General features: G+C 39.0%; 1 protein-coding gene across 1 annotated transcript in view; it reads left to right on the top strand.

Moving 5' to 3' along the window:
- The window catches only part of sec23ip (SEC23 interacting protein), a 51,909-nt gene that overhangs the window by 28,957 nt on the left and 2,775 nt on the right, over positions 1-20,177 (top strand). Inside the window, exons 12-17 of the mRNA XM_034184642.1 lie at positions 1,969-2,064; positions 2,146-2,313; positions 2,386-2,541; positions 10,468-10,570; positions 13,211-13,393; positions 13,467-13,629. Coding sequence (XP_034040533.1) covers positions 1,969-2,064; positions 2,146-2,313; positions 2,386-2,541; positions 10,468-10,570; positions 13,211-13,393; positions 13,467-13,629 — 869 coding nt within the window. The remainder of the gene's footprint in view (positions 1-1,968; positions 2,065-2,145; positions 2,314-2,385; positions 2,542-10,467; positions 10,571-13,210; positions 13,394-13,466; positions 13,630-20,177) is intronic.

The following is a 20,177-nucleotide window of genomic DNA, read 5'->3' as shown; positions in this document are numbered from 1 at the left end:
GGTGTCTCCCTTAGAGATAGGGTGAGAAGTTTGGTCATCTGTGGGGAGCTCGGAGTAGAGTCACTGCTCCTTCGCGTTGAAAGGAGCCAGCTGAGGTGGTTCAGGCATCTGGTAAGGATGCCTCCTGGGCGCCTCCCAACGGAAGTGTTCCAGGCACGTCAATCTGGGAGGAGATGATGGAATCCCTAAATTCCTTGCAGTTGAACGTTGAGAAACATTGTTCTTAAACTGTTGGACAAATTTTTCATACAGTTCTTCACAAAGTGGTGATCCTCGCCCCATCTTTGCTTGTGAATGGCTGAGTCTTTTGGGGATGCTCTTTTTATACCCAATTATGACACTCACAGTTAGTCAAATCAAATCAATTTTATTTATATAGCGCCAAATCACAACAAACAGTCACCCCAAGGCGCTTTATATTGTAAGGCAAAAGCCATACAATAATTACAGAAAATCCCCAACGGTCAAAACGACCCCCTATGAGCAAGCACTTGGCGACAGTGGGAAGGAAATCTCCCTTTTAACAGGAAGAAACCTCCAGCAGAACCAGGCTCAGGGAGGGGCAGTCTTCTGCTGGGACTGGTTGGGGCTGAGGGAGAGAATCAGGAAAAAGACATGCTGTGGAAGAGAGCAGAGATCAATCACCAATGATTAAATGCAGAGTGGTGCATACAGAGCAAAAAGAGAAAGAAACACTCAGTGCATCATGGGAACCCCCCAGCAGTCTAAGTCTATAGCAGCATAACTAAGGGATGGTTCAGGGTCACCTGATCCAACCCTAACTATAAGCTTTAGCAAAAAGGAAAGTTTTAAGCTTAATCTTAAAAGTAGAGAGGGTGTCTCTCTCCCTAATCCGAATTGGGAGCTGGTTCCACAGGAGAGGAGCCTGAAAGCTGAAGGCTCTGCCTCCCATTCTACTCTTACAAACCCTAGGAACTACAAGTAACCCTGCAGTCTGAGAGCGAAGCGCTCTATTGGGGTGATATGGTACTATGAGGCCCCTAAGATAAGATGGGACCTGATTATTCAAAACCTTATAAGTAAGAAGAAGAATTTTAAATTCTATTCTAGAATTAACAGGGAGCCAATGAAGAGAAGCCAATATGGGTGAAATATGCTCAAACGCTTATTGAGTGTTTTTCAGAAAGAAAGGTGATGTAACACACTGGTAAACATACCACTGTCCCAGCTTTTTTTAAACGTGTTGCAGGCATCCATTTCAAAATGAGCAAATATTTGCACAAAAACAAAGTTTATCAGTTTGAACATTAAATATCTCATCTTTGTGGTGTATTCAATTGAATATAGGTTGAAGAGGATTTACAAATCATTGTAATCCATTTTTATTTACATTTTACACAACATCCCAACTTCATTGGAATTGGGGTTGTAGTTGTAAAAAAGTAAGCACGATATGTTTTTTCTTTATCTGTTTTCCAAACAAAACACGTAGACGTCTTGGTTTCTGGGAAGAGTTTCTAATTTTTTTCTTTTTGGGGCAGGGGGCATTTAATGTCCTTTCTCTTCCACATTTTGTGTCGTTCACATCAACGGTGAACAATACATCGCACATTGTGAGAATTTTATCTGTATTGAATCGGTTTTAAAGTTGAACATTCACCACATATTACTTTCTACATAATTAGCGTGAACAGTGACATAATGATATAATGAATATCAATACTTGTATTGTGATATTGAGTCACTGTAGGTGTATCGTTCTGCCCCTAGTTCACCTCAGGTTTTTGTTTGGGGGAAAATATGCTCCAAGGGTCAGAGTCTGGCCCAACTACACTTTGAAACAGCAGTTGTGTCATGAAGCTAAAAACCCTTTGGTTAAAGTTCTGGTCTCCTGTTCCTGTGTACTCCAACATTTAACAGAGTAATTGTGAAAATCATTAATTGCAGAAGTAATTGCGGCCTTTTCGATATGGCTGATTGAATTTCACCAACGTTCACATCTTTCAGCTCATGTGCACGATTGAGGACCTGAAAGAGATGGGAATCCCTCTGGGCCCCAGGAAAAAGATTGTGAAATTGGTCAATGAGAGGCTGAATAAGCAGGTGAGGAGGTCTTCATCTGTTTTTGAGAGAAGCCGACAGACTGACCCCAGTGACCAAGTTGTAGTTTCTGTGTGTCCACAGGCTGCTCGTCAGGCAGCAGAGGCAAAGAAAGGAGAGGTCAAAGAGGTCCTGGCGGGGCCACAGGCTACTGAAGCTTCCTCAGATCCCACTGTGAAGAAGCTTCCTGTTGGAAACACAGTCTCCTCCGTCCATGTTGACTACAACTACTTTGAAGTTGGCACAGGGCAGGTAAAAGTGTTGTCTGAAGCATTTAAGGATCGTCTTACTGCTGATAATGAAGTTGTCATTTATGCTGTGTAGGTGTCTGTGGTCTACCACACCCTGGACTTCGAGCTAGAGAATTTCTTCGCTTTAGGATCTCCAGTCGGCATGTACCTTACAGTCCGAGGACTGGAGAAAATTGAAGACACGTATCAGTTGCCCACATGCAAAGGATTCTTCAATATTTACCATCCGGTATGCTGCAAGTCACCCTACAGACACCGTATTTTCCAGAGTATAAGTCATGTTGTTTTTTTTGTTTTGTTTTTTTTACTAGTTTGAGAGGCTCTGCGACTTATACTCTGGAAAATGTGGTACTCAAAACTTACTAACCTCCTGGGACCTCATTGGCCATCTGTTCATATCATATGCACAGATTTGCGTGTGAATCATGCGTACAAACATTTCTATGTGGTGTGGAATTTACTGACTTGTACTTAAGAATGCGTCTAAGTATATGCGCAGCATCTAGTGGTAGAACAGTGGATTAGCACTGGATTAAAAGTTACTTACAAACATCAGAAACAGTTTGTTAAACTTGGGGACTACTGTTCTTCATATCTGGACATTGTTTGTGGGCTTCCCCAGGGTTCTGTGGTGGGACCAAAATTATTTATTTTGTACATCAATGATTTGTGCAACGTTTTGGATTTGTTTAAAGCTGTTCTCTTTGCAGATGATACAAACCTGCTTTGTTCAGGAGAAAATTTGCAACAATTACTGTATTATCTGATTTAGAAACTGAAATGATAAAGTTCGAGATGGTTTGATATTAATAAATTATCATTAAATTTGTCTAAAACTAAAATAATGTTATTTGGAAATTTTAAAAAGATACAGTATCTGTTAAATATACAAGGGGTAAACATAGAACATGTCAAAGAGAATACGTTTTTAGGTGTCATTGATGAAAGAATTAATTTGAAATGTCATATTCAACATATTCAAAAGAAAGTATGAAAACGTATTGTAGTATTATATAAAGCAAAGTATGTTCTTGATTGCAGAGCACTACATACTCTGTATTGTTCATTGGTTGCTGAAGTTTGGGGCAACAATTATAAAACTACATTGCAACCATTATTCATTCTTCCAAAAAGAGCATTAAGAACAATTCATAATGCAGGTTATCGAGACCACACCATCTCATTGTTCACTAAATTGAAAATATTAAAACTTTACGATATTATTTAATTTAAGATTATTCAATTAATGTATAAAGTGAAAAATAAGCAACTGCCCTTCAGAATTCAAGAATTTTTCACGGAGAGAGGGAAAATGTAATCTAAGGGGTTTGTATTATTTTAAAATTGCTGGCGCTCGGACGACCAGGAAAGGTTTCTGTATCTCCATGTGTGGCCCTAAAATATGGAATAATCTGACATAGGAACTCAAACAATGTCCAAATATTAATCACTTTGAATATCAATATAAAGAAATTATCTTCTCTAGATATGTGTCTGATGAAGAAAGATGAGTTTTGTGCTTTATGTGTTGCTATATTATAAATGTAAATTGTTCGGTAGCATTCGGATTGTGTCCTTTAAGTTGAAGTGATTAAAGTGGTTGAAAAAGGGAGTGGGAATAAATAAGTTTTACTTCCCCCCACTCCTTTTCAGACTAGATTAAACTGGATGTATAATCCAGAGATATAAGTAGTTACAGTATTGAGCTGTATATTGATGGAATGCTGTAGGCTTATGGCAGATTGGATTTTTAAGTTGTGTGCATATTATGTCATTTTTTTATTCACTTTTTCTGTGGTCTGAACACAGTTCCACTGTTGAATGAATGAATTCCTTATTGTGAGCATTGCTTGTTAATAAATGCAGCGTTTTTAAAGAAGTCCCTCTGTGTTATAATACGGTGCTCCTGCTGCATTTCTTATAAGGTTACTTATAAGGTTTTGAATAATCAGGTCCCATCTTATCTTAGGGACCTCATAGTACCATATCACCCCAATAGATCACTTCACTCTCAGACTGCAGGCTTACTTGTAGTTCCTAGGGTTTGTAAGAGTAGAATGGGAGGCAGAGCCTTCAGCTTTCAGGCTCCTCTCCTGTGGAACCAGCTCCCAATTCGGATTAGGGAGACAGACACCCTCTCTACTTTTAAGATTAAGCTTAAAACTTTCCTTTTTGCTAAAGCTTGTACTTAGGGCTGGATCAGGTGACCCTGAACCATCCCTTAGTTATGCTGCTATAGACTTAGACTGCTGGGGATTTCCCATGATGCACTGAGTGTTTCTTTTTATTCACCTCTTGAATGAATTAATGAATGAATTTATTCAGCACGCACATAAACAAAACAAAATACCAACATAAACTCTTACTAACATACATAAAAAACAAACAAAAGAAAAATACAACAATAACTCAGTTTCTCAAATTAGGTGCAGCCGAAAGGGCATGGGCTGAAGCAAAAGCTTGTAAACGCCCACCCCGTACACCGTACACCCGTTACCATCCACAGTTAAATACACTCAAATAAGATAGAAATCAGAAAATAACACAACTAAACAGAATAGAACAATTTCATATTTACATTTTACATTTACATTTTATATCTACATTAGAATATAGTTAGGTACTAACAGTTGCATCAATGGCATTCCATTATTTTCAATTCATTTAAAGTTTAACACATTTTTACCTTCTAAGCAATTACAAATAGTCTTGCACCCTGATCATTACTGACATAATGTCATACACCAGGTACTGTTCAATGTCTATGCAATCGTCTACACTTCTTACTAACTCTATTAACATTTTTACTCGTTTGTGTACTGTGCTAACATAATTTCTTTATATTTCTTTTTGAACTTATAAATGTTTCCACACAATTTAATGTGGTTATCCAAATGATTCCATAATTTAACTCCACATACCGACACACGCCAACTTTTCAGAGTAGTTCTTACATAATTTACTATAAAGTTACCACATCCCCTCAATCCATACTGTCCTTCTCTCTTAAAGAACAGTTTCTGTATATTACATGGCAGTTCATTTTTATTGGCTTTAAACATTAGTAATGCAGTATGAAACTTTACCAAATCAGTCATTTTTAATAATTTTGACCTGATAAACAATTCATTTGTGTGGTCTAGATATCCTACTTTATGCAAAATTCTATCTGCGCGTTTTTGTAATATAACGAGGGGATGAAGTGAACTCTTATAGTGGTTACCCCATACTTCTATACAGTAAGTTAAATAAGGCAAAATCAATGTACAATATAACACTCGAAGGGCATCATGCTCCAACAAATATTTAACTTTATTAATAACTGCGAGACTTTTGGATACTTTACTCTGTATATATCTAATGTGCTTTTTCCAACTTATTTTTTCATCTATTATTACACCAAGAAATTTACATTCTGATACTCTTTCAATTTGAACACCATTTATACATATCTTTATCTCAGAGTTTACTTTGTAATTTCCGAAAAACATTTTAGTTTTATCTAGATTTAAAGAAAATTTATTTGTGTCCATCCAACTTTTTAGTTTATTCAATTCCTCATTAATAATACGGGTAAGTTCACTATAATTTTCATTTGCATAAAATATGTTTGTGTCATCCGCAAATAAAATCATTCTCATCACTTTGGATATATTAAATATGTCATTTATATATAAATTAAATAACTTTGCTCCCGGAATTGAACCTTGGGGTACTCCGCATAAAATCTCCAAGTTATTTGATGTAAACTCAAACTGCTTTCTCTCCGTTAAGTAACTCTGTATCCATTGCAGTGCAACTCCCCTAACACCATACATTTCTAATTTTTTAATCAAAATTGAATGATTAAGAGTATCAAAAGCTTTCTTTAAGTCTATAAAAATGCCAACTGCATATTTCTTTCTCTCTATAGTATTGGTTATCTCCTCTATGGTTTCAGTTACTGCCATTGAAGTGGACCGCTTACTCCTAAAACCATATTGGCATTCATTAAGAATTTCATACTTTCCAATAAATGACTCTAATCTATTATCATATAGCTTTTCCAAAATTTTAGAGAATTGTGGGAGTAAAGAAACTGGTCTATAGTTTGTAAAAATGTGTTTATCTCCACTTTTAAATAGAGGGACAACTTTAGCCATTTTCATTTTGCTTGGAAATTTTCCCGTTATAAAAGATAAATTACAAATATATACAAGTGGTTTGACAATACTTTCTATTACTTTTTTAACCAGTATCATATTAATATCTTGAAAATCAGTTGAAGATTTACTTTTAAATTTTCTAACAATAGTAATAATTTCAAGTTCATCTACAGGAGAGAGAAAAAATGAATTTCTATTTCTCTTAATAAGTATTGGAGAATCAGGACCTTTACCAGAAATTTTATTGGCCAAATCCAGGCCAATATTAACAAAAAAATCATTAAAATGATTTACAGTTTCACTCATCTCATAGTTATCTTTATCCTTCTCAATAAAATAATCTGGATATATCGTTTTTCTCCTTCCATGCTGCATAAGATCTTTTAATATTCCCCAAACCTTTTTTGTATCACATTTATTCCTTTTCCAGTTGTTTTCTATAATATAATTTTTTACTAGTTCTTAATAGCTCTGTTAGTTTATTCTTATATAGCTTATATTTTCTTTCAGCTTCCTTAGTTTTCAATTTAATAAATATTTTGTAAAGACTATTTTTCATTCTACAAGCATTCTGTAGACTTTTGGTCATCCAAGGACGTTCCACAAATCTTTTTTTACAACTATATTTCTTAGTTGGACAGTGTGTGTCATATAATTCCATAAATATCTCCATAAACTTACTATAAGCCCTGTCCACCTCTTTCTCACAGTAAATTAAGTTCCAATCCTGGGAATTTAAATCATTGTTCAGGGATTTAATTGCTTCCTCCGAACAAACCCGTTTATAGATGTGTTTTTTTCCCCCTACAATCTGTAATTTTGTTGTTATATATAATAAATACTGGTAGATGGTCCGATATATCACAGACCATTAGGCCGCCTGTAATGTCATTCATAGTGCTATTTGTGAAGATGTTATCAATTAAAGTGGAACTGTGATCTGTTACCCTGTTAGGTCTAGTTATAGTCGGATAAAGGCTCATGCCAAACATCATATTAAGAAAATCATTAGTCCATTTGTGCTTTGTGTGATTTAGTATATCTATATTAAAATCTCCACATATAAACATAGTTTTATTTTCCTTCTTTGAAAATATTTTTCCTACACAGTCAATGAATAATTCTACATCAGTTCCTGGAGACCAATACAAACAACTCACAATTACATTTCTCTCCGTATCATTATGGATTTCAATTGTAACAACTTCTAAAACATTATCTATAGCCAGAGTCATATCCTCTACTAATTTAAACCTAATGCTATTATGAATATATAGTGCCACTCCTCCACCTATTTTATTTTTCCTATTAACATACTTAAGTTCATATTCTTCTATTTCAAAGTCAATACCTTTGTCGTCATTAAACCACGTTTCTGACAAAGCAATTATACTAAATGGATGTGCAAACTGCTGTATATATTCTTTGATAACATTAAAATTAGCATACATACTTCTACAGTTAAAGTGGATAATTGACAGTTTTTCCTTCATTGTCATAGCATGTAGAAAATCAACAGTATAATATTTAGAATAAACATTAAATGTAGAGTAAAAAGTATTAGCCGGGTCTAGTTTTCTAAGTCTTGAAAATTATAATCAGTATATGAAAATAGATTCAGTTGCTCTAAATGCATTGTCCTTTGATATAATGCTGAATCTGTACTCATCTTTTTTTTTTTTTATAAAAATGAATTCTATACTATTAGTAATAATCGATCAAGAATTACCATCTCTTGATTCATCTTTTTGCTCTGTATGCACCACTCTGCATTTAATCATTAGTGATTGATCTCTGCTCTCTTCCACAGCATATCTTTTTCCTGATTCTCTCCCCTCAGCCCCAACCAGTCCCAGCAGAAGACTGCCCCTCCCTGAGCCTGGTTCTGCTGGAGGTTTCTTCCTGTTAAAAGGGAGTTTTTCCTTCCCACTGTCACCAAGTGCTTGCTCACAGGGGGTCGTTTTGACCGTTGCGGTTTTTCTGTAATTATTGTACGGCTTTTGCCTTACAATATAAAGCGTCTTGGGGCAACTGTTTGTTGTGATTTGGTGCTATATAAATAAAATTGATTTGATTTGATTTCTCAGCCGTTGTCAACAAGAAGAAAAATATACTGTAACTTATTTTAAAAACTGAAAGTCCTTTCTGCAATTATTATTATTTTATTGGTGTCACAGCACTCCATTTATTTGTAGCCTCTTCATCACTCTGCTAGCGACAAAAACAAATGCAAATAATGATCCAAGACAAAGAAATAGTATGTTAAATTACACTATTAACAACAACAACATCCATTATGAGCAGCTGAGCTTCGAGAACCAGGGCTGTGACATCATCATTTCGGAAAAGTTCCGTACATTCAGCGCCTTGTTGTTGACGCGACCAAACCCAACTATCATTTTTAAATATTTGTCCGAACCCGACCTGATGTATCGGGTCCCCTTGGGCCGGGGCCGGTTATCCACACTTTTTTTACACAAATAGTAATTATGTGTGTTTGTGTGTATTACGTGGGAACTAAACAGCAGCTTTTCACTTCAACCTCAGCAACAAGCACATTGTTCTCCACCTGCTACTACAAGTTGTAAAGAAAATAGTTTCCCTCCTGCAATTTTATATTAAAAATTGGCCCATGTTATTTTTGTTGCTCGGATTTCATGAGGAGAGAATTTTAGCTTCATATAGACAGTAGTGCGGTGTCGTTACAGGACCACAAAGGATTCTGGGAAAACTAACAATAACAAATTATCTACTTAGACTGTTCATTGGAAAGTGTTATGTTGGTTCTTGTGGTGAGCTTGTTAAAGTTATGTCCATGAGTGATTCCGATGTCTGAATTCAACACTACTTGTAGGCTCAACGTTGTCACTGAGGGTTGTTCAAGCACTTCAAGTCTCCATTTCACAAGTTTGTTTTCTTCACTCTTTTTCCTCATTATTCTGGTGAGGAACACAAGCAACATGCAGTTTTTGTAAAGATGTTTTGCAAATGACCGTGAAGGTGCACGAGCACAGTGCTTCAGAACACGGGATTTATCAACACCTGATACTTACTGATGTGCGAACAACCGGGGTGTACCCTTTTGATGAACACACTTTTTTTTTGTTCTTACTCGCATACAAAATTTAGTTTTTATGCATAATTTGACAAATGAGAGTTCTGGTTGTTAAACATTTTTATATTGTGTTGTTGTGAGTTTATAACAAGATCTTTTACAATTAGAACAAAAGGGCACCTGGTAGAGTGTATACCTCCATCTAGCCCCACAGTTCCCCTCAAGTTCTAAACCAAATTCCAAACCTCAGTCCACTCCAGTAGCCTATTGCTAGAATTATGCTATTTTATTATTATCATTATTATTATTGTTGTTGTTATTGCTGTTGCCCAAATCCGGAGCTTTGTGCCCGACCATGCCTCTTCAGCCCTGATTGCTGGTCTTTGATCCATTTGTCTGAACTTTAATCCTTAATCATTTGTCGTTGTAAAATCTTTGTTTTTATCAGGACCTTTGATGTGTTATCATGAGAAAATGATGAAACATCTTGTTTTCATGATTTAAGTTTTTCCATGTTTGAGAATCCCATGGACGTGATCCCCTAAACTTGATCCCTTGGACTTGACCCCTGGATTTTGATTCGGAATTGGTTTACCTGCCCCCCGCCCCTGTCTGTGTGTTTCATAAAATTGTCTTTTAACAAGATAGTATGTAATGTGTCATTTTTAAAGTTTCTTGTTTAAATTGATTAATTTGTTACGCCATGATGAGAAAAATGGCATGAAATGAAATGGTCTTTGCAGAGACTTATTTCTTTAATATTTTAATTTTCTTGTGCTTAGCCCTGGTGTGTATTTTTTTCTGCTGTTGCTTCTGTTGATGGTTTGTAGTCATTTACAAAGCAGCTCTCCAAGCTTCCTCACAATAAAAGAAGAAGAAGAAGAAAGAATTAGTCCTGTTTTCACTGTTGAGCTGATCTCTGTATCTGATTGGTTTCTGGTCCTCTTTCTTTCAGTTGGACCCGGTGGCGTATCGGATTGAGCCAATGATAATACCAGACCTGGACCTGAAGCCTGTTCTGATACCACATCACAAAGGGAGGAAGAGGCTTCACCTCGGTACAATAGACACGCTGCACTGCATGTCACACCTGTACCTCAGACCCTGAAACCGGTGAACTTAAAGCCCTTCTGCCCTTTATAGGCTCTGCACCCTATAATATGCTGGCAAATTATATTTTATTTCAGGATAGATGATCTTCAAACAAATCTAAGGTGAGACTGAGGACAGTCTTTCAAGACATTTTTCTGTCCATCAGATAGTCTTTATCAAATGGATCAGTGCACTACAGTTTGGATTCTTTCTGCATGAGTGAAAAAAAAAAAAAAATCTCAAAACAGAAAAGAAAGCATTACATGTAATAGCATGATGGCTTAGTGGTTAGCACTGTTGCCTCATAGCAAGACGTTCATAAATGGACTGCATTTATATAGCGCTTTTCCATCTGCATCAGACGCTCAAAGCACTTTAAAATTATGCATCACATTTACCCCGATGTTGGTGCTGCCATACAAGGCGCTCACTACACACCGGGAGCAATAGGGTTCATGTGTTTGATTCCCACCTGTGTACTTTCTGTGTGGAGTTCTCCCCGTGTTTGTGTGGGTTTCCTCTGGGTGCTCGGCTTCCTACCACATTTAAAGACATGCAGGTTAGATGGATTGGAAAGTTTATAATTGCCCAGGTTTCTCTTGCAAAAAAGGTCTTGATCTCAATAAATAAAGGTTAAATAAAATAAAATGACTAGCCTTTTTTGTCTGGTATTAACAAGTTGTTTTCCGACAGTTCAGATTAGAGCCCGACTGATATGGATTTTTTGAGGCCGATAACGATATTTGGATGAAAAAAATGCCGCTAATCGATAAATCGGCTGATTTGCCGATAGCCGATAAATCAGCCGGTATTTTTTTTTTTTTTTTTTTTTATGAATAAAATGTTCTTTTTTGGACCCTTAACAAAAAAGGTATGAGCTAAAAGCTGAAGCTTTGTCCTCATATTGATTAACTTTATAACAGAGAAGAATTTTCAAGTTCAAAAAATGCAAAAATGCAATTGGAGCAGTTGGGGGGTTATTCAAACGGGCCAACTAGTAAGACATCACTCCTGAAAAAGATCTTTGCCATATCACGTGAGGTAAATCTGCCCTACGATTGGATTTTGGAAAACCATGTGATGGAGAACCAATTCCGATTGGACACTCACATTGCGCACGTCATCACGCATCTTCTATGAGGAGTACCAAGATGGCCGATGGTGGATCGAAAGTCCGCGGAGTTAACTTTTTAGCAAAAAAAAAAAAAGTAAGTTTCTATCTCATATCATTAAAAAGTTATTTACAATTTAGTAAAGCTTGGTCCCAGCCATCGTATACGATGGAGTCGGCCCCAGAGGGTTAATGGCGAATGGCAGTAATTCCCAGAACCCTTCCGGACGACCAGTGTATGGTCTGAATGTATCAACCTCTTAGCAGGAAACGAAAGTTTTTCATGCTAGAAATAAGGTCTACACAAAGTGGGCTTAATAAAAAGTGTGGCCGACGCAATGAAGCACATTTGACACATTACTACACAAACTGAGTTAATCACACTGAGTTGAACTGAAACGGGAGAAATGTGGGGTGAATGTAATCGCAAACGTATTACAAACAACATCCTTATAAACTTTTATGCTTTTGTCAGCCGATCAGTGCAGTGTGATGGTGAACTACGGGGGTCAGTGATGAACACATTTAAGCAGGGGTGTGAGCAGCTCTGTTGAATGGAGTCAGCGCTCCATCTACTGGACAAACGGTGCAAGGACATTTTACATCGCCGACACAAACATTATTTCAGTAACTGTTCTGTTTATGAGAAATTATTCGCGTTCTATTGGCAAAATTTCGGCCGATTGTGAGTACTTTGAAAAGGGCCTATATCAGCCGATAATATCGGCCGGCCAATATATCGGTCGGGCTCTAGTTCAGATCAGTATTCTGGTTCATGATGTATCGATGCCACATTTAAGGAAATGTTTCCTCTTTCCAGTTTACACAGATACTACCCACAATGAAATGTCACTTTTCAGTGCCTTCATGATTTCAAAGCATTTTACCAGAAAAACAGTGTTTGTAGCTAAAAATACCATGACTTTGTAAAACATCGGCCGCTCACATTAACACTCCTTTGTTTCTCGCGGGCTTTATTTCTATGACGTTAAACACCTAGCTAGACTAGTTTACAGTGAACTCACCGTTGACAGGACCATAGCATCTGCTGTCACAGACAAGGTTTTTTGTTGTCTGCATTGGGATAGATTTTGACCAATCAGCTTACTGCTGATAGAAACAGTGTAAATAAGCTTCTCCTTCTGTGAAGCTGAAGGTTTTACTCCATTTATTTGCCTGAAAAGGTCTTTGTGAAAAGAACACAGAATTTGTTTTGTTTTTAAATGGAGGCAGCTGCACGCGCTCTGTTCTCATTTAGCACAAGTGATAAAAGATGCTGGCGTTCATAAAACATCTTAAAGAGTCAGGATGCACTCCCACCCCCTCATATACTTTTCTTCTTCTTCATGGATTCACACATTTCAAATAAATAGCCCTTAAGTATTTTTCCACAGCAGATGCCCATTTCCAAAGGGAGAGCTTTCAGTGTGTTGCTGCCTGAAGACCGCGGGTGCTTCCTGTGAGTGTGTTTTAGTTCTGCTTGTGTCTGTTGCAGAGCTGAAGGACAGTCTGTCCAGGATGGGCTCTGACCTGAAGCACGGCTTCATCAGTTCTCTGAGGAGCGCCTGGCAGACGCTGAACGAGTTTGCGCGAGCTCACACCTCATCTGCTCAGCTGCAGGCCGAACTGGCCATCGTGGCCAATCAGATTGAAGAGCAAGAAAAACAAGCACGAGAAGGTGAATTTGCTTTAAACCTCCTGATTGGATTAGTTTTTGTACTGAGATTTTTACCTGCGGTTTGTTTTTCCAGAGCATAAGATCTCAGAGAGCCCTGAACCCCAGAAAGAGGAGGAGCCTCAGGTGAAGATCGGGATGTTGAATGGAGGCAGTCGCATCGACTACGTCCTGCAGGAGAAGCCCATTGAGAGTTTCAACGAGTACCTGTTTGCACTTCAGAGTCACCTGTGCTATTGGTACAGAACAACACTGACACACAAACCCACATCAGACAAAGATGGGACAATCCTCACATTTCACTTTGTCTGATGTTTCATTGCAGACAGTATGAACCTAAAATATCTCATGTTTTGTGTGTTAAACTGTTTCTTTTTTTTTATTTTTTTTTTTATACACATCTAGGCCTGAAACACATTCCAGAAAAAGTTGGGACGGCGCAATTTATTCTAAATATTAGCTTTAAATCATCACTTCTGCAGACAGTTTCCTTTAAACAAGTCAAGGGATGGATACATGCACATTTCCAAGTCACTGAATATGTCTCTGACTTCATTTACATCAATCACTAAGAAATAAAAAATCGCATGGTACTTCGTGGTAAATCTGTGTCAAGTAGTCCGTTCTCAGAAATTGAGTGAGCATGCTGAGCCAGAAAGTGATGTACCACTTGATTTACACTCGTATCCTCACCTGTGGGTATCAACTTTGGGTAATGACTGAAAGATACAAGCAGTGGAAAAGTGCTTCCTCCACCGGGTATCTGGACTTACAGTCTTAGACAGGGTGACACACTTGACTCTCTGGGAGGGTCTCTGAGCAGAACCGCTGCTTCTTTGCATTGAAAGGAACCAGCTGAGGTGGTTTGGGCATCTGGTGAGGATGCCTGTGCCTGTCACCCAAGGGAGATCTTCCGGGTGTGTCCAACTGTGAGGAGGTCCCAGTGAAGACCCAGGACATGCAGGAGGATCCCTCTGGAAGAGTTAGAGGACTTGGCCAAGGATAGGGAAGTGTGAACTGAGCTGCTTGGTGCCACTGTGACCTGGACAATCGGCAGAAAATGAATGAATGCTGGAAGGAGTGAAGGAAACCACCATTACAGTAGTGTTCAGAACAATAGTAGTGCTATATGACTAAAAAGATTAATCCAGGTTTTGAGTATATTTCTTATTGTTACATGGGAAACAAGGTACCAGTAGATTTAGTAGATTCTCACAAATCCAACAACACCAAGCATTCATGATATGCACACTCTTAAGGCTATGAAATTGGGCTATTAGTAAAAAAAAAAAAAAAGTAGAAAAGGGGGTGTTCACAATAATAGTAGTGTGGCATTCAGTCAGTGAGTTTGTCAGTTTTGTGGAACAAACAGGTGTGAATCAGGTGTCCCCTATTTAAGGATGAAGCCAGCACCTGTTGAACATGCTTTTCTCTTTGAAAGCCTGAGGAAAATGGGACGTTCAAGACATTGTTCAGAAGAACAGTGTAGTTTGATTAAAAAGTTGATTGGAGAGGGGAAAACTTATACACAGGTGCAAAAAATTATAGGCTGTTAATCTACAATGATCTCCAATGCTTTAAAATGAACAAAAAAACCAGAGACGCGTGGAAGAAGGTACCAGTAGATTCAATAGATTCTCACAAATCCAACAAGACCAAGCATTCATGATATGCACACTCTTAAGGCTATGAAATTGGGCTATTAGTAAAAAAAAAAGTAGAAAAGGGGGTGTTCACAATAATAGTAGCATCTGCTGTTGACGCTACAAACTCAAAACTATTATGTTCAAACTGCTTTTTTAGCAATCCTGTGAATTACTAAACTAGTGTTTAGTTGTATAACCACAGTTTTTCATGATTTCTTCACATCTGTGAGGCATTAATTTTGTTGGTTTGGAACCAAGATTTTGCTGGTTTACTAGTGTGCTCGGGGTCATTGTCTGGTTGAAACACCCATTTCAAGGGCATGTCCTCTTCAAGTATTTTGACATATCCAAACTGATCCATGATACCTGGTATGCGATATATATAGGCCCAACACCATAGTAGGAGAAACATGCCCATATCATGATGTTTGCACCACCATGCTTCACTGTCTTCACTGTGAACTGTGGCTTGAATTCAGAGTTTGGGGGTCGTCTCACAAACTGTCTGCGGCCCTTGGACCCAAAAAGAACAATTTTACTCTCATCAGTCCACAAAATATTCCTCCATTTCTCTTTAGGCCAGTTGATGTGTTCTTTGTTAAATAAAAGACGTGCAGAAGAGGTTATAATTTGCCAGAGGGACTTTGCAGGGGATTCTTGCAAATAAATTAGCTTCACACAGGCGTCTTCTAACTGTCACAGCACTTACAGGTAACTCCAGACTGTCTTTGATCATCCTGGAGCTGATCAATGGGTGAGCCTTTGCCATTCTGGTTATTCTTCTATCCATTTTGATGGTTGTTTTCCGTTTTCTTCCATGCGTCTCTGTTTTTTGGTCCATTTTAAAGCATTGGAGATCATTATAGATGAACAGCCTATAATTTTTTGCACCTGCATATACGTTTTCCCCTCTCCAATCAACTTTTTAATCAAACTACGCTGTTCTTCTGAACAATGTGTTGAACTTCCCATTTTCCTCAGGCTTTCAAAGAGAAAAGCATGTTCAACAGGTGCTGGCTTCATCCTTAAATAGGGGACACCTGGTTCACACCTGTTTGTTCCACAAAATTGACAAACTCACTGACTGAATGCCACACTAGTATTATTGTGAACACCCTCTTTTATACTTTTTTTTTACTAATAGCCCAATTTCATAGCCTTAAGAGTGTGCATATCATGAATGCTTGGTCTTGTTGGGTTTGTGAGAATCTACTGAATCTACTGGTACCTTGTTTCCCATGTAACAATAAGAAATATACTCAAAACCTGGATTAATCTTTTTAGTCACATAGCACTATTATTATTCTGAACACTACTGTACATGTCACACTTGGTGTTATTAGCATGTCTGTCTTTCCCACCTCAGACAGTAGTAGTAGTAGTAGTAACTGCTCTGGTGGCTTATTGGAAGGCTTGCTGTGCTGGCTGACCTGGGCGAACACCCAGCCAGATCTCACACAAATCTGCTACAGGGTCTCTCCATTGATTCCACTGTCATTGGACATTCATATAGCGGGAAAGGCTGTTGAAGTTGGGAGGTGATACCATACAGGTTACCCCACAACAGAAGCTACTGTACTGAGTTGAGCCTAGTTAGTGTCTTTGAAGTTGCCGCTGTCCTTCAGTGCGCCGTCATAATTCTTAACATGGCATTGGAAAGTGTTCTTGAATCACTGGAATGTCAGATCCTTGTTTATCGAAGGGTTTTTTTTTAGATAATCTTCCCTTTCAGGATGTTTCAGCTTCTTCATAGGTTTTCCTGGGTTGGACTGCATAAAGCTGGAGGACCACATCAGTCTCAGGACCTTAGGACCTCTCCACTGAGTTTAATGACAACCATGAGCATCCCACCGTGATGTACAGGGGCTGATAGGTCGCAACACTTCCAGATTAAGGCAACGCGAGCAAATGCAGAACACGTTAATCCAAAAAAAAAAAAACCTATCTACACTCAACAAAAATATAAATGCAACACTTTTGGTTTTGCTCCCATTTTGTATGAGATGAACTCAAAGATCTAAAACTTTTTCCACATACACAATATCACCATTTCCCTCAAATATTGTTCACAAACCAGTCTAAATCTGTGATAGTGAGCACTTCTCCTTTGCTGAGATAATCCATCCCACCTCACAGGTGTGCCATATCAAGATGCTGATTAGACACCATGATTAGTGCGCAGGTGTGCCTTAGACTGCCCACAATAAAAGGCCACTCTGAAAGGTGCAGTTTTGTTTTATTGGGGGGGGATACCAGTCAGTGTGACCACCATTTGCCTCATGCAGTGCAACACATCTCCTTTGCATAGAGTTGATCAGGTTGTCAATTGTGGCCTGTGGAATGTTGGTCCACTCCTCTTCAATGGCTGTGTGAAGTTGCTGGATATTGGCAGGAACTGGTACACGCTGTCGTATACTCTGTCGTCCAGAGCATCCCAAACATGCTCAATGGGTGACATGTCTGGTGAGTATGCCGGCCATGCAAGAACCGGGACATTTTCAGCTTCCAAGAATTGTGTACAGATCCTTGCAACATGGGGCCGTGCATTATCCTGCTGCAACATGAGGTGATGTTCTTGGATGTGTGGCACAACAATGGGCCTCAGGATCTCATCACTGTATCTCTGTGCATTCAAAATGCCATCAATAAAATGCACCTGTGTTCTTCGTCCATAACAGACGCCTGCCCATACCATAACCCCACCGCCACCATGGGCCACTCGATCCACAACATTGACATCAGAAAACCGCTCACCCACACGACGCCACACACGCTGTCTGCCATCTGCCCTGAACACTGTGAACCGGGATTCATCCGTGAAGAGAACACCTCTCCAATGTGCCAAATGCCAGTGAATGTGAGCATTTGCCCACTCAAGTCGGTTACGACGACGAACTGGAGTCAGGTCGATACCCCGATGAGGACGACGAGCATGCAGATGAGCTTCCCTGAGACGGTTTCTGACAGTTTGTGCAGAAATTCTTTGGTTATGCAAACCGATTGTTTCAGCAGCTGTCCAAGTGGCTGGTCTCAGACGATCTTGGAGGTGAACATGCTGGATGTGGAGGTCCTGGGCTGGTGTGGTTACACGTGGTCTGCGGTTGTGAGGCTGGTTGGATGTACTGCCAAATTCTCTGAAACGCCTTTGGAGACGGCTTATGGTAGAGAAATGAACATTCAATACACGAGCAACAGCTCTGGTTGACATTCCTGCTGTCAGCATGCCAATTGCACGCTCCCTCAAATCTTGCGACATCTGTGGCATTGTGCTGTGTGATAAAACTGCACCTTTCAGAGTGGCCTTTTATTGTGGGCAGTCTAAGGCACACCTGTGCACTAATCATGGTGTCTAATCAGCATCTTGATATGGCTCACCTGTGAGGTGGGATGGATTATCTCAGCAAAGGAGAAGTGCTCACTATCACAGATTTAGACTGGTTTGTGAACAATATTTGAGGGAAATAGTGATATTGTGTATGTGGAAAAAGTTTTAGATCTTTGAGTTCATCTCATACAAAATGGGAGCAAAACCAAAAGTGTTGCGTTTATATTTTTGTTGAGTGTACATCAATTGTGCTATTTAGTATCAATTGGGCTATTTACTAATAGCCCAATTTCATAGCCTTAAGAGTGTGCATATCATGAATGCTTGGTCTTGTTGGATTTGTGAGAATCTACTGAATCTACTGGTACCTTGTTTCCCATGTAACAATAAAAAATATACTCAAAACCTTGATTAATCTTTTTAGTCACATAGCACTACTATTATTCTGAACTCTACTGTATAAGTATTCACAGCCTTTGTTCAATACTTTGTTGATGCTCTTTTGTCAGCAATTCCAGCCTCAAGTCTTCTTGAATATGATTGGGCAGTTTTCCTCTTTGCAGCATCTCTCAAGCTCCATCAGGTTGGATGGGGAGCGTCGGTGCAGATATTTTCAGATCTCTCCAGAGATGTTCAATCAGATTCATGTCTGGGCTCTGGCTGGGCCACTCAAGGACATTCACAGAGTTGTCCTGAAGCCACTTCTTTGATATCTTGGCTGTGTGCTCAGGGTCATTGTCCTGCTGACAGATGAACCGTCGCCCCAGTCTGAGGTCAGGATGTCTCTGTACATTGCTGCATTCATCTTTCCCTCAATCCTGACTAGTCTCCCAGTTCCTTCTGCTGCCAAACATCCCTACAGCATGATGCTGCCACCACCATGCTTCACTGTTAAATCTTTGTCTCATCAGACCAGAGAATTTTGTTTCGCATGGTGCCTTTTGTCAAACTCCAGGTGGGCTGCCATGTGCCTTTTACTAAGGAGTGGCTTCCGTCTGGCCACTCTACCATACAGGCCTGATTGGTGGATTGCTGCAGTGATGGTTGTCCTTCTAGAAGGTTCTCCTCTCTCCACAGAGGAATGCTGGAGTTCTGACAGAGTAACCATCTGGTTCTTGGTCACCTCCCTGACTAAGGCTCTTCTCCCGATTGCTCAGTTTAGACAGGTGGCCAGCTCTAGAGTCCAGGTGGATCTGAACTTTTTCCATTTACAGATGATGGAGGCCACTGTGCTCATTGGGACCTTCAAAGCAGCAGAAATGTCTCTGCCCCCTTCCCCAGATTTGTCCCTTGAGACAGTCCTGTCAGAGGTCTACAGACAATTCCTTTGACTTCATGCTTGGTTTGTGTTCTGTGGGACCTTTTATGTAGACAGGTGCGTGTCTTTCCAAATTATGTCCAGTCAACTGAATTTAACCCAGGTGGACTCCAATTAAGCTGTAGAAACATTTCAAGGATGATCAATGGAAACAAGATGTGCCTGAGCTCAGTTTGAGCTTCATGGCAAAGACTGAATACTTATGGACATGTGAGTTCTTAGTTTATATATATATATATATATATATATATATATAATTTTGCAAAAGCCAAATTTTTTTCACATTGTCATTATGGGGTATTGTGTGTGGAATTTAAGGAAAAAAATGAATTTCATCCATTTTGGAATAAGACTGGCTGTAACATAAAATGTGGAAAAAGTGAAATGCTGTAAATACTTTCAGCAGTCCGTCACGCTTCAGCTTCCTGAGGGTGACTGCAAACTGACAGGGTTATAAAAGTCTTCAGACTGTTGCCTGCTGTATCAGGATTTTTTTCT

This window comes from Thalassophryne amazonica, chromosome 13 (genome assembly GCF_902500255.1).
Source record: "Thalassophryne amazonica chromosome 13, fThaAma1.1, whole genome shotgun sequence".
Classification (NCBI taxonomy): domain Eukaryota; kingdom Metazoa; phylum Chordata; class Actinopteri; order Batrachoidiformes; family Batrachoididae; genus Thalassophryne; species Thalassophryne amazonica.
The sequence above is the reverse complement of the archived record's forward strand: the minus strand, read 5'-3'. Positions and strand labels throughout refer to the sequence as shown.